Source organism: Gavia stellata, chromosome 2, assembly GCF_030936135.1.
Source record: "Gavia stellata isolate bGavSte3 chromosome 2, bGavSte3.hap2, whole genome shotgun sequence".
Taxonomy (NCBI): domain Eukaryota; kingdom Metazoa; phylum Chordata; class Aves; order Gaviiformes; family Gaviidae; genus Gavia; species Gavia stellata.
The window spans coordinates 21773562-21786284 of NC_082595.1; the positions used below are offsets into that span (position 1 = coordinate 21773562).

General features: G+C 40.0%; 1 protein-coding gene across 2 annotated transcripts in view; it reads left to right on the forward strand.

Annotated features, from left to right (window-relative positions):
• The first annotated feature begins 1224 nt into the window (after positions 1-1224).
• The window catches only part of RMDN2 (regulator of microtubule dynamics 2), a 46724-nt gene continuing 35225 nt past the window's right edge, over positions 1225-12723 (forward strand). For both annotated transcript variants that reach the window (XM_059835451.1, XM_059835452.1), the window contains exons 1-4: positions 1225-1679; positions 6846-7038; positions 8015-8117; positions 10232-10292. In XM_059835451.1, the coding sequence (XP_059691434.1) occupies positions 1225-1679; positions 6846-7038; positions 8015-8117; positions 10232-10292 (812 nt within the window). The remainder of the gene's footprint in view (positions 1680-6845; positions 7039-8014; positions 8118-10231; positions 10293-12723) is intronic.

Below are 12723 nucleotides of genomic sequence, written 5' to 3' on the forward strand. Positions count from 1 at the left end.
GCCCTTAGATGGCTAAAATGGCAATGAAGCTTTCGTGCCAGGACTGCTCCTCTTCCTGGCAACAGGGCGGGGGTTCTCCGTGATTTTTCAGGTCTCCACCAAAGCAGTGGAAATACTGTTTTTCTAGGGCCTAGAAGTAGCAAAGGTTAAGCTAGTGAAAAAAAGTAGCCAACATAGCGAAGAGAGACACATAAACAGATAAATTTGCACTTGAACAGCGTGTTCGAGCAATGTCTGAAGCAGGTGCGGCAGGCGCCCCCCAGCGGCACTGCCCGGCGGGATTCCCAGAGCTGCCGCCCCCCCGGGCTCACAGCCGGGGGCCCCGGCCGCAGCCAGGCCGCAGATCCGCCCGTCCGCCCGCCCTGGGGCTGCCGGGGCCACAGGGCGGGCCCCGCACAGCCCGGCCCGGCCCGGCCCAGCGCCCTCCCCAGCGAGGGCAGCGGCCCATCACCCGAGCGGCCCGGCCGGCGGCTGCGGCGGAGGCCCGTCCCCCTCGATCCGGGTATCGCCGCCCCGGGGCGGCCCCGCCGCCGCCGCCGCCACCACCCCCTGTGCCGCGGCGGGAGAGCTGCGGGGCCGCGCGGCGCCGCGCCTGGGCCGGACCCGCTCCCGGACCGGCCCGCCGGTACGTAACGGGGGCGGTGCCGGGCCCGGGGCTGGCGCTGCCGGCGGCAGCGCCCCCCTGCCGGGGCCGCCGGGGCCGTGGCTGGGGCGGGCTGCGGGACGGGCGGTCCCCCGCGGGGAGGTGACCGCGGGGCTCCGGTAAGCCCTTCGGCGCGGTGGGGCCGGGGCAGCGGCGAGACGCCCCTCCGGGGGGCGCGGGCTGCACTAGGGCCTGACAGCTGGGTTTCCGCCGCTCTGCAGTTGCGGAAAATCCGATTCTGAGAGTTTCTCGCGTTAAAACAGAAAAAATCCCCAAATGGGGAGAAGGTTAAAAGTGAAGGCTGCGGTCCTGCGCACGTGCCGATGCAGAAGCGTGTGCTCCTCATCCCCTCCAACTCCCCCCCTCCCCCCAACCGTCTGGTTTTTGCTGTCATAGCACATAGCCTTTTATTGCAGAATCTGCTAGAGTTGTATTGTAACTTTGCATCGGCAGCATGTGCCAATTATTCTAGCTTTACACTTTTGTAACTTAAAAGCAAAGTAAGTCGTTTGGGTAGAGTAGGAAAAACATCTTTGACTCCAACTGTTATTGTTGTCTCACAATTTTAGGAGAGTGCAGAAATGTCTCCCTTCGAAAATAAAGGACTAATACTGGGCATAATGGCAGGGACTGCTGGAATAAGCCTGATGCTGATTTGGTACCGTAAGATCCGAAAACCCGATGCAGCTGTGCATATACCTGTGCTCCTAGATGTAGGTAACAGGCTTAATTCTGTGGGCTTCCAAAATGAAGCGCCTAATGAGCAAGGAGTAGTAATGGTTTTACACGGAAGGCAACTGCAGATACTGGAAAAATTGAATGGCTTGCTAGTAAGTGTGGACGAGCTGAAGAGAGAGGTGAAATTTCTGAAAGAAGCTATTCCAAAGCTTGAAGAGCTTGTTCGAAATGAGCTTCAAGGAAAGGGAGATGTTCAGAGAGTTAGCCCGTCACACAGAGCAACAAAGCGGAGAAAAGCTGAGACAGCTTCTGGTGCAACAGAAACTACCAGCTCTGAGGAGGCCGAAAGTGAAGGAGGGTGAGTCAATAATACTTTGTATATACTACAGTACACATACAGTGCAAATTGCATCATTACCTATGTGAAACTTTGTATTGTAAACAGGAGCCATTTTAAAGTTTTATGTATATTTTATATTTCTCTATATTCAGGGAGGAAAAAAAACAAACCAAAAATTCAGATTAGTAATTCTTAGGTCAGAGAAAAATCTGGGTGACCATCTCTGAATCTGCACTAGGGCTGAAGTTGGCTTAATGCCAAGCATAATAAAGATTATTAAGGGTGCATTTGGTAACAATGTGATGCAGTATTGCTACATAGCTATGCAATGAGAGGCAAAGTTCAGAATAAAGGTGTGATTTTAAAAGTGCTTCTAGTAAGAAAGTGTATCTCTGACAGAGTTTGTTCAAACTGTATGAATGCTTGTGCTTTTCATGGTAATTGTCTTCTATGGGCCTTAAAGATGAACACTTATTACAGTGTTCTGCCTAAAGGTATTACATGCTATGAAAGCTATGTCCGAATGCAACACGTGTGCAAATGGTGGTATGTGGCAGTATGTTTATGTATATTTGCTGTTGTATACACTTTCTGGTGGCTTAAAAAGTAATCATGAAGGATTTAGGGCACTGACTCAATAACGTAGAAAGTTCCTAGTTTTGATCAGATCTTGTAGTCCCATTGTAGTTAATCGGATCTTTTATATGCATGAGTTGAGGAACATGCTGAAGGATCAGATGTATCTGGAGTCCAGGAGAAGGACTGTATTTTTGTCTTTTCGTGTATTAACTAACGTACCCTCCAGTAGTAATGTAAAAATGGTGATGACGTTACTCTCCTGTAATTGCAACTTTGTTTTGATATAATCAGATTAGATACTTACATGCAATTTAGTAAGGGTATGATTATAGCAACAGAGTTTTTTGAAGCATCTTCTCGGTGTGTTAAACATACCTGTGTAGGCAGCATTATGTCTGTAAATTGCCCATCTTAAGCCACTTGTTTCTTTAAAGATATATTAATTGTTATATTCTGAAGACAGCAATATGCTGCATATAATAATTAATGGAATTCTATTTTTTAAGAGTTCCTCCAAATTTGTTTTCAGTTCCTGTGGGCAGAATCTCTTCTCGTGTTACATCCCAGCCCACGTGCTTCACGAGTCTTATATTTTGATACTGTATTTTGAGACCTGTCAGTTCTATTACGAACCAGTTCTTTCAGAATTCAGTATTGTCAGGGGTGTTCAAAGACATTCCCCCTTCACGTGGTGTAGAAACATTTCAGTTCTATTAGTTTCTGAGATTGTTTTATCCGTTAGTTGGTTTGCAGAGGTCTTTGTTATGCATAAAATATTTGGAGATGTAAATAAGGCTAAAGGACCAGTTTATGAATAATGAGGTTCACAGATGCAATATAGGGGTTATTCCACACCTAGCATTCGAGAAGATCCCATTTTCTGGTCAGGAGAAATGCATTGCTGTTTGGGAACTAGCCAAGGAAACTTGTCTGTTCAGGTTCTTCTGTGTGACAAAGAAGCTGGTGATTATAGCGTGCAAGAACTTTGAATGTGTCCTTAAGAGAGGCCTTCTCTGACAAGTATTTGTACACAGTCAGAAGGAAGGAAGGTAATTCAAGGTTATAGATAGTGTCAGCCATTTGGGTATGTGCTTTTCCAATGCTATTTTTTTAATCCCTTTTAAAAAGAGGTGTTTTTTTCCTACTAACACCTTGTACTTGACGTGCTTGTTTTGCATATCTTATCTAAATTTAAGGTAACTTTATTTCGTTAAAGTAATCTTCTTTTTGAATTTTTTTCTTCCTCTTGCAAATGGAAATAGGTTGTTAATCCTACTGTGTGTACAGTTGCAATGTATATAGCTTTTTCTGAGGTCCTATGTAACTTTAATGGCAGCGGTGCATGTTTTATGAGAGTTTGCCGTGAGAGACAATAGCAACACGCACATTTTTCCTGTTAATGTGCAACACCACTTCATGTGCTGTAGGTATAACACCATGTGCATTGTTTTATACTGTTCTGTGGTGAATTCCACACACAATAATGCATTCAGTTGCTAGTTTGTGCACTAGAGAAATAATTCTTTTTTTTGTTACAGATTAAACATTTTTTCACTTTCTGTATTCTATCTAAAGTGCATACAACATGTTTCATTGCCTCAGCAGTATTTTCATGATCTAGAAGATAGCATTTTGCTTGTGCTAAGCACTTTTGGTTTTAACTAACAAATGGGTGGGTGCTGGGAATTGACAGATGAAGTAATCTTAAGAGTTTTATGGACATGTGCTGGATGACTACATTAGTTTCAGATTTGTAAACTTCTTCCAGAAAAGCTTTTAATACTACTTGTTTTTTTCCATAAAATATTTGAAGCTGCAGTCTCTGATATGGTCCTCACTGCTTTGATCTACTCTGGTCATATTCTGAATGTTACTGTTGATACTCAACACCTTAGGAAGAGAAGCTTTCTATTTTGCCTTTAAAAAATTATAAATTTCTCTAAGTGGAAAAATATCACATGCTTTTTAAGAAATGAGATATATTTTCACATAGTAACAGATAGCCTGAATGGAAGGTACACTGAATGGATGGGACGTTGAATGCTATGGTTTCTAGTCTGTGCTTTTCTGTATTCTATTCTTAATAGTTTGTTTCAGTTTCCACGATTTACTAGTGAAAACTTCAATCTTTAACATTTGAGAATGCGTAACAAGCACCCATTTTTTTACAAATACAAAAAATTGTGTCTAGGTGATAACCTGGGTTGGAGAGTGTCACCTAATTCTCCTCTTTGTGATTTTAAAGCTGTTTCCTCCCTGATACAGCAGTGATGAACCTTTGACATCAGTGTCATGTTTGGCACCAGTCTTCAGCTGGCCTGGCATCCAAGCTTTTCAAATTACATCTGGCATCAGTCACCAGCAAGATTCACCACAGTAAATCCTTTTCCTACAGTTGTTTTGATTTATAATTTTTCTTTGAAATAGTTTAAATATTCAGCAGTAAGAAACATTTCCCTTGCCTGCTTCTGAGTATCACTTCACTTACCATTTCTTCATTTATTTTTGCTGCCCATTTGTTTTCAGTGCAACCCTAAGATGACCTAAGAATCTGGTTTGCCAAACTTTTTCTCGAAGGCTGCTTATTATTACTGATGGATATGAACTCTGCTGGGTCATACAGTGCAAATTTGATCCAGATCAGTGTGTGACATATAATCACCTTCCTGATGAATTAGCTGGAGTGGATGAGATGGTGTTTGTGTCAGCTTGTGATTTTTTTTAAGTTGGCAGGGAGACAATAGATGATATTTGATCTGTCTAAAAGCTGAAGTGTTGTGAACAGATGATACCTGGTTAGGCCCAGTGTTTGCCAATTTAGAGGCAATCCAACATAGTTTTTGAAACAGCAAAGTGAGTTTATACCACAGTGGTGTTTTATACCATGTAGCTCAGTTTTTTTCTTAATGCAGTACTAGGTGCTGGATTTGCTGAACAGCTTAACCACAGTGTGGTGAATCTCCAGCACAGTTTCCGTTTGTTCTTTGAACTTTGCACAGTCCTATGTGATCCAGCTGAGTCCTGTTGATTGATCATTGCTCCTCACATTCTTTTTTTCTCTCACACTATTTTTCTCTTTTAAATAAAATCTGTTGGTAATAAAGGTGAAAAAAGGTTGGCACTGACTGTAGACATTTTTAAAGTTCTTCCATTTTCTTAAATATTGGTCAATGTGTTTATCACATATAAATACTCACTTTTCTATTTATCACCTGATAAAACCTCTTGCAGGAAAATACCAGATAAAATTGCAGATGTCAATGTTGTTATATGAAATATTTGTAAAACAAACCATAATGATTCTTCCTCATTTTTTGTTAATTTCCCTTTTGGATTAGTGTCATCAGCCCTTAGACTCTTGGAGTTTTTAAACTGTGTTAAAGAGAATCTCCACTTCTGTTTGTGTTAGTACTGATTATTTTTTTTTTTATAGTATTGCTCTTCATAACATGCTTTTCTAGAATGAGTAGATGTATAAGTCTGCTAGCTGTTTTATTGAAGTTAGTTACTGAGCTCTTCTTATTGTAGTTTTATATCAATAATATCTGTTACACTCTTATTATGTCCTTAAGTAGCTGGAAGGACTTCCTATCTTGTAATAAAACTGGCTTCAGTTCATATCGGTGAAGTACAGCTTACCCAAGTTGTTAGGAAAAATCCTAGCTGTTTATTTTTCAAAAGTCTGTATTGCCTTCTTAACATCTTATGTTTTCATGCTTAAAACATTTCAGCTATGATAAGGATTGAACAGAGAGCTAGTAAGAAAATGAATGTCGTCGGAAATGAAACAGAAAATCATTATGCCTAGTTTGCAACAATCTTTGAAGTGATATTTAGTGTTTTATACTTGATTAAATTACCTTGCTGTCATTTTACCCCCACGACTCCTGAGGAATGTAGGAGTTTGCCTGGGGTGCATGGCTAGTGAGGTGGGAACTCATCACAAATATGTCATGAAGCCCTTCACTGTCACCTTGGTGCTTTTCCTGTGGAAAATGCTGGGAGGCAGCAGTGTCAGCTCTGGAGCCAAAGAACAAGAGACAAGGAAGAGAGGACCCTCTGAAGGCACTACAAAAGTTGCTTTTCTGAGGAAAGAAAGGAAAAATTTAGAGGAATGCTGATGTATTGGGGGGTAACTAGCATGTCCAGTCTTAAGCACTAGCAATTTTTTTGCTGGTTTTGCACTCCCTTGGATATTTTCATATCAGGACATTTAGTTCCTGGCCTTCCCATGAAAAACAGTATTCATTTCAAACCAAACTTGGAGAAGATTTTAAACATGTTGTTTCTTTCATTTGAGACTGGCATTCTTCTCTGTTGGTTGTGTAGAAAATCCTGCCCCTTAGTGTAGGTCAGTGTCATCTCATCTATGTCTGCAGGCACAGAGTTGTATGGTTTGTTGCAGTCCCTAGGAATTACTGGCATTGCCTTACACTGAAAAAAGTTATTTACTGTTGTGTTTTTCACTTCCCACAGGTTGTTTTATAGGTATTGTTTTGCCTTCTTTAAAGCACGCAATCAACAAGTAAATTGAAATTGCATTAGAATTAACAATGCTTTACCAATATTTTTAGAAAAGATGGTTATTATTTTCTGTGATTTTAGTTATCTTACAGCTCATACTGATTCTGAAGGAGACTCCGAGGAAGAAAAGGGATGTACAAAATCCCCCGATGCCATTGTGAAATCAGAAGAAGAAGAGTTATTTAATCTTTTACAGCAGGTGGACAATTTGCACAAGGGCTCAGAGGATGATAAAAAGGAGGGCTTCAGACTGCTGCTTGAGAAAGATGACAAGGTATTAATGAGTAAACTTAATATTATGTTGCTATTAACTTATGCTGTGCACTGCTTTTGAGAATTTCCTTAATACAAGCATTAAAATGCACACAGGAATGGAAGATGAAATTTCATGCGTATTTTTAAAATACAGTAAAAAAGAAATATTTCAAGGTTGTGAAATATTTCAGTATTTCAATATTCATGTTGGGTGAGCATAGAAGTTTTATTATTTTATATCCCATCCAGGCTCAATAACTTTGAGGCTTTGTTTGATGTACGTATTCTTGCATGCAACAAAGAAAGATCATGGGCTTTTTTTGATGTAAAAGATACTTACTTTTGATGGTTTTAAAATGGTCTGTGTGAGAAAGTCGTGTGGAATTAAGTAATAACCAGACCAAGCGTTCTCAAGAAATTGAGTGGTGAGCCTGTAATCTGCTTATACCTTTCCGGCATACTTCATATGAATTTTTCCTTTGACTTTACTGTGCACATATGTAACTCCAGATAAAATTTCGAAGTGGTTTGATGTGCAGTGCTTAATTCAGTGTATCAGTTTCTTCTGATTTGGCAAACATTGGTTCTGATTATATTTTCATTTACGTATTGAAATACCTAGGAAGGTAGATGAGATACTAATTGTGAATGTGGTGCTTATGGCATACCTAAAGAAAGTATATGTCACATCATTCAGGGATCTGTTTTACTTTACTGGATTACCTTTTTATTTTTTTATAATAAAAGAACTTTAAAACTGATTTACGAAATAAAACCTCTTTAGACAGCCTAGGGTATTTCCAAAAGCTGTGTTCTCCTTTGTTCATGAAAAATTGATCATCTGGTTCTCACATAAACTAGAAGTAGTATAGAAGGATGCAAAATAACCAAAGATTTATGCCATGTTCCGATAACCTGCTTTAAGCATTATGAAAGGAAACTGTTTAAATCATATTCTGATCAGTTTAATTTACCCAGCTGTCCCCTACTTTCAGTATGAAAGCTGTGTGGACTTTCTTTGGAGGCTTGCACGCGCTTATGGAGATCTGTTTGAGATGACTACTGATGCTGAGGAGAAGAGGAAGTATGTTACTGATGGTAAGCAGAGGAAAAATGTTTATGTAGAATGCCATCTGAATGTAGTGAAACATGCTTTGAACTTTGGTTAGGTTTTCCAATCCAAGGAATTTCCAATCCAATAAATGGGAGCATTTGTACTCTTGTAATAATAATGTTTTGCGCCATAAACTGCCCCAGTATACAACTTCAGTCCATTCTTTCCTCACTGGAGAGATCCAAAATTGGTGAAGAAGTAGTATTGTGGGTCGCCCTTGAAGGCTGTTGACTCTGGATGGTGCCTTAAATTCTGTATTTTGTTAAGAATCAGATGGATACAGAATGTGAAAAAAGACAGATGCTGTCAGTGCAGCATCTTAATTACATCTTTGGGGGAGCGACAGGAATAAATAAATGCCAAGGCAAAGTCAAGGTTTGTTTTTCTGCTTTCCTGTGGCAAAGGAGTGCTCCCGCATATCAGCAGTCTCTTTTGTGGTGATGGTGGTGATGAAATTTTGTAAATCTGGAAAAACTTTTGACCAGAAACAGAAGTCATGTGTGACAATTGATGTTGTTTCCAGGCATCTCTCCCCATGTGTCCAGTTTGATAGCTTAACCTCAACAAGGTTCTGGTTTTCTTCTTCACAGCACTTTTTCTTTGTTGCTTTTAAAAGCATTGCCCTTCTTTCACTGTCTGGATGCGTATTGGCTAGAGGTACAGTTTACATTTCCTTTTTTGTTTTGGGCCTTCTTCTCTTCATTACAATAAAACGTACATCTTTCCTATCTGTGTCATTCTCCTCCAGTCAACACGCTGTTCTTACAATAATCCTTTTTGCCTGTATCTGGGAATACTTCTCTCTCTCCTTTGTTTCGCCATTGCCTCTCCCTTTTTTGCTGCACCAAATTCAGGTTTTATAAGTGTATTCCAAGTTCAGGTTATTTTGTCTTTTGTGACTCTCTTACCATTTTCTACTTTTTGTTCTGTCAGCAGTGACATCATCACTGACAAAGCAGTTTTGGCTGCCCTTTATCATCCTTTTAAAGGCAGTGTCATGCCTTTGTGCTGTCGTTACATATTCCATAGACAACCTCAGCTTGTCCAAGGTCCTTGTCCCTATCCTTTTGTCATCTAAATACTCATGAAGACTTGCACTGCCTTAGCTACTTAATTGATACTGTCTTTGCTTTAGTAGCAACTTGGCTTCTTTGTATGGAAATCACCCAGTGCAGTGAGGATTATGACACAAACTAAATTGCAACAGTAAACTCTGTTGTTGGATCCTTTGCTTTTACCCGTGACTACATGTAGCCTCAGTTGATGAAAGATATTGGCATAGGGAAAGACAGGGAGAGATAAAGAATGATGGAATGAAATTGCGTCTTAGGTGTTGAGTAACCAGCCTAGTTTGTCTCATTCTCATGAAGTGGTGGGTGGCGGCAGCCTTTTTCATCTCAGTTTTTGGAAGTGGTGCAGAGGGATTGAGACTGCGGGGGAGCTGGCAGTAGTTTTGTGGGTTTTTTCATTCCATTGGGTTGGAGGACTGTGTATGCTATTCTTTGTTTTTATGAAGTTAACTTGCAATATAGAAATGTCAGTGTGGCTTAATTGGTTGCAGCTGAGGCTTTGCAAACAGCATGCATCTCATCTGAACTTCTTACTGGGAGTGTGGGTTTGATCAAATCACCTACTGTCATCTTTATTCAGTTAAAAGTGGAACTTAATGGAAGTCTTTGTGCTGGAAAGGAACTTCAACTAGTTCATTCCTGTACTCAAGGCAAGAAACAGCTTTGCTGGTTCTTCTGACAGGTGCTTCTCTAACCTGCTTTTACGGGTCTTCAGTCTTACAGACAACACAGCCTCCTTTGGCAGTCCAGTCCAATCCTTCCCTGATCTAGCTGCATCTGAATTAGATTTTAAAAGAAAATACTAAAATTGCACCCATGTATATATATATATGCATTTATTTATACATTTATGTATAGGTATGTAAATTATATAAAGCCGGGATGTTACATTGTCCATCTAAATGTTTACGAGAGCAAAGAAATTTTTTCTTTGCAGCTAGAGTATATCAGGTTGCTTCATTCTTGGGAATTGCCTAAAATGTGGAAGAGTACAATAAATCCTTTAATATATTGTATTCTATTTACAGGGAAGATTAAAGCTGAAAAGGCTATTCAGCTGGATGGCAGGAGTGCTGAGAGTCACCAGTGGTAAGTTTGAGAAAGTGTGCATTTTTGCAAAGTTATATGTATTTATCAAATCCAGAACAAAAACCCAGCTCTCTTTGGCTCAAAATAGTGCCCACAGCAAGTAAATGTTTATCAGGCTGTAGTTTGACACAAATTTCATAAATTATTCATTAATATCTTTTCATAGTTTTATGGAACTCAGTTATCAACAGTTGCAGCTAAAAATTACATTGAAGTATTCTGTGAAGCATTTACTACAGCATGTGAAACAACTCAATAACCATACTTCAGTACGTACCATGAAATGTAGAAGGGAGTATTTGCTTAAACCAGTATCTTATTGCTCAGAGAAGCCATAGTTTTCCATTTACCTTCTCTTTCAACACTTCACAAATAATGGCATTTGACCTCATATTTTGTCCTTTCTTTTACTTGTAATAATCTAAATTCTCATAATTAAAAATAGACAATGAGAAGACTATGGAAGTTTCAATTAACTTCTCAATTTTTGTTTTATCATATCATTTTCCTCCAAGCTTGGCACTTGGATTAATTTTGCAGGCCTTGCCAGGACTAACAAACTCTTTGCAAATGTAAATATTTTTATTGAATCAACATTGTCAGGTAAAAAATAATTCTGCTGAGTTCTAGCTGACAGTTCTTCACCTTACTATTTCATTAATCAATTCTACTGAGCTCCTGTTTTCTTTTCTAATATTGTTAGCTTTTCCTTTCCATTCTGGTTTCTATGTTCTTCATTAATATTGTTATTACACACATAGGGTGGGATTTCACTTAACTTTTGCATATCTAAATGAAATCCTTTTATGCCAGGCTCCTTTCACAATCTAAAAAGAAGTAGCCACTTCTGGAGTGCAGTTCATCTGAGTCCATTTTGCCCATCTGCAATAGGGTGAGATGAATTTCTCCTGAGGTTCAGTTGACATCTCCATTGCCAATAAAGGGAGCACATGTCAGCTAGCTCAGGTTTAGATACTTGATTAGACACAGATGTTTTCATTTAATTAGGTGACTCTCTGGCTTGGTCTCTCTCTCCTAAACTTCAAAGATGGCTATGTTATTGTTCCACGCTGTGTTCCTGTGAGTGTTGGCATATTTCTGTGATTCTTTTTTTCCTTCTGTCTATAACAACTGGTGATCCAAACACCCGCTTTGTAACAATGGGGTGCTAGAAGCGGTATGCTGTGGGAATCTTGACTAAGCTTCACTGTTAAGATTTGCATTTGCGCTTTCCAATGTCTTGGAAGTAATGATGATGCCTGCCCGGAGGTGAAGCCTAAGCCGCAGGTGGCTATAATGTGGCAGTTTAAGATAGGAGCCGTTGCTTTTGGCCTTACCTAGCTGCTTGTTAATTCCTATCACCTGGAGGTTGCCACCATGGCAGCAAAACTAACAGAAGAGTATCATCTGAGAATCACTCCTCAGTGCAAGGTGATTTGAAGCCCATATAGCTTGAACACCTGCTGAAAGCAATTCGCAGCCATTTCTGCTGTTTCCCTGATCACAGCCATGATCACTTCTTCAGGGTAATGCTGGTGTACCCCTCTCAGCTAGAGTTATGTGTATAAACAACCACAAAATCACATGCAAGCATAAGTCCTGTCCCTCCCTCCCCAGCCCCTCAGACTGACAAAATCTCCTAGTATAAATACAAGTTCACTGGCAGAAACTACACTGATAAAAGCTTACAGAGATGTCAGGGAGATGTAAGTGGTCAGCTGGACTTCAGATGTGAGATCCTGTACTGGCAGGCACATCTAGCAAGGGAAGAACTACGAGTGCAAGGAGACGTGTTCCAGAGGTTAGCTCAAAAAGCCTGTTTGAGAGGTTTAAGAGGAAAATCTTATGTTTTTTAAGCTACTGCTTCTTGTAATAGGCAATGGCTTTCTGTATGGTTTACAGTTTTCATTCTTTTTGTGTCTGGGTTGCAAGTGAATGTGAGGGTTTTATCAGTTACTGTTGAACTGGTGACTTTCTAGTGATGTAGATGGACACTGCAGATTTGAATAGTTTGGTATAATTTTTTTTTCTGACTATTTTATCTGCTTGTCTTTCTTTTCTGAAGACTCTCTGACTTGATGCATAATTTTTTAAGTGTGATGCCTCATATTGGTTATGCCACTCTAACTGAGGCTCTGAATACTGGACAGAATGGACTCCAAGCTCCAGACAGACATTTGTGTGTTTTTGTCTAGCCTGCCAACTGTTGTTCAATCTGTGGTTCCGGTAGATCCTTTTCTGCTGTGCTGCTGCTTAACCAGATGGATTTGTTTTGTAACGGTACATTTCTTTTCTCTTCCTTGGTAGAGTACTTTACATACATTTCATTGATTTCATGTTGATTTCAGACCATTTCTCAGGTTTATTGATGCCATTTATGTTTGTAAATGCTTGCATCCTCTCCCAGATTATGATTTTATTTTAAAAGTGT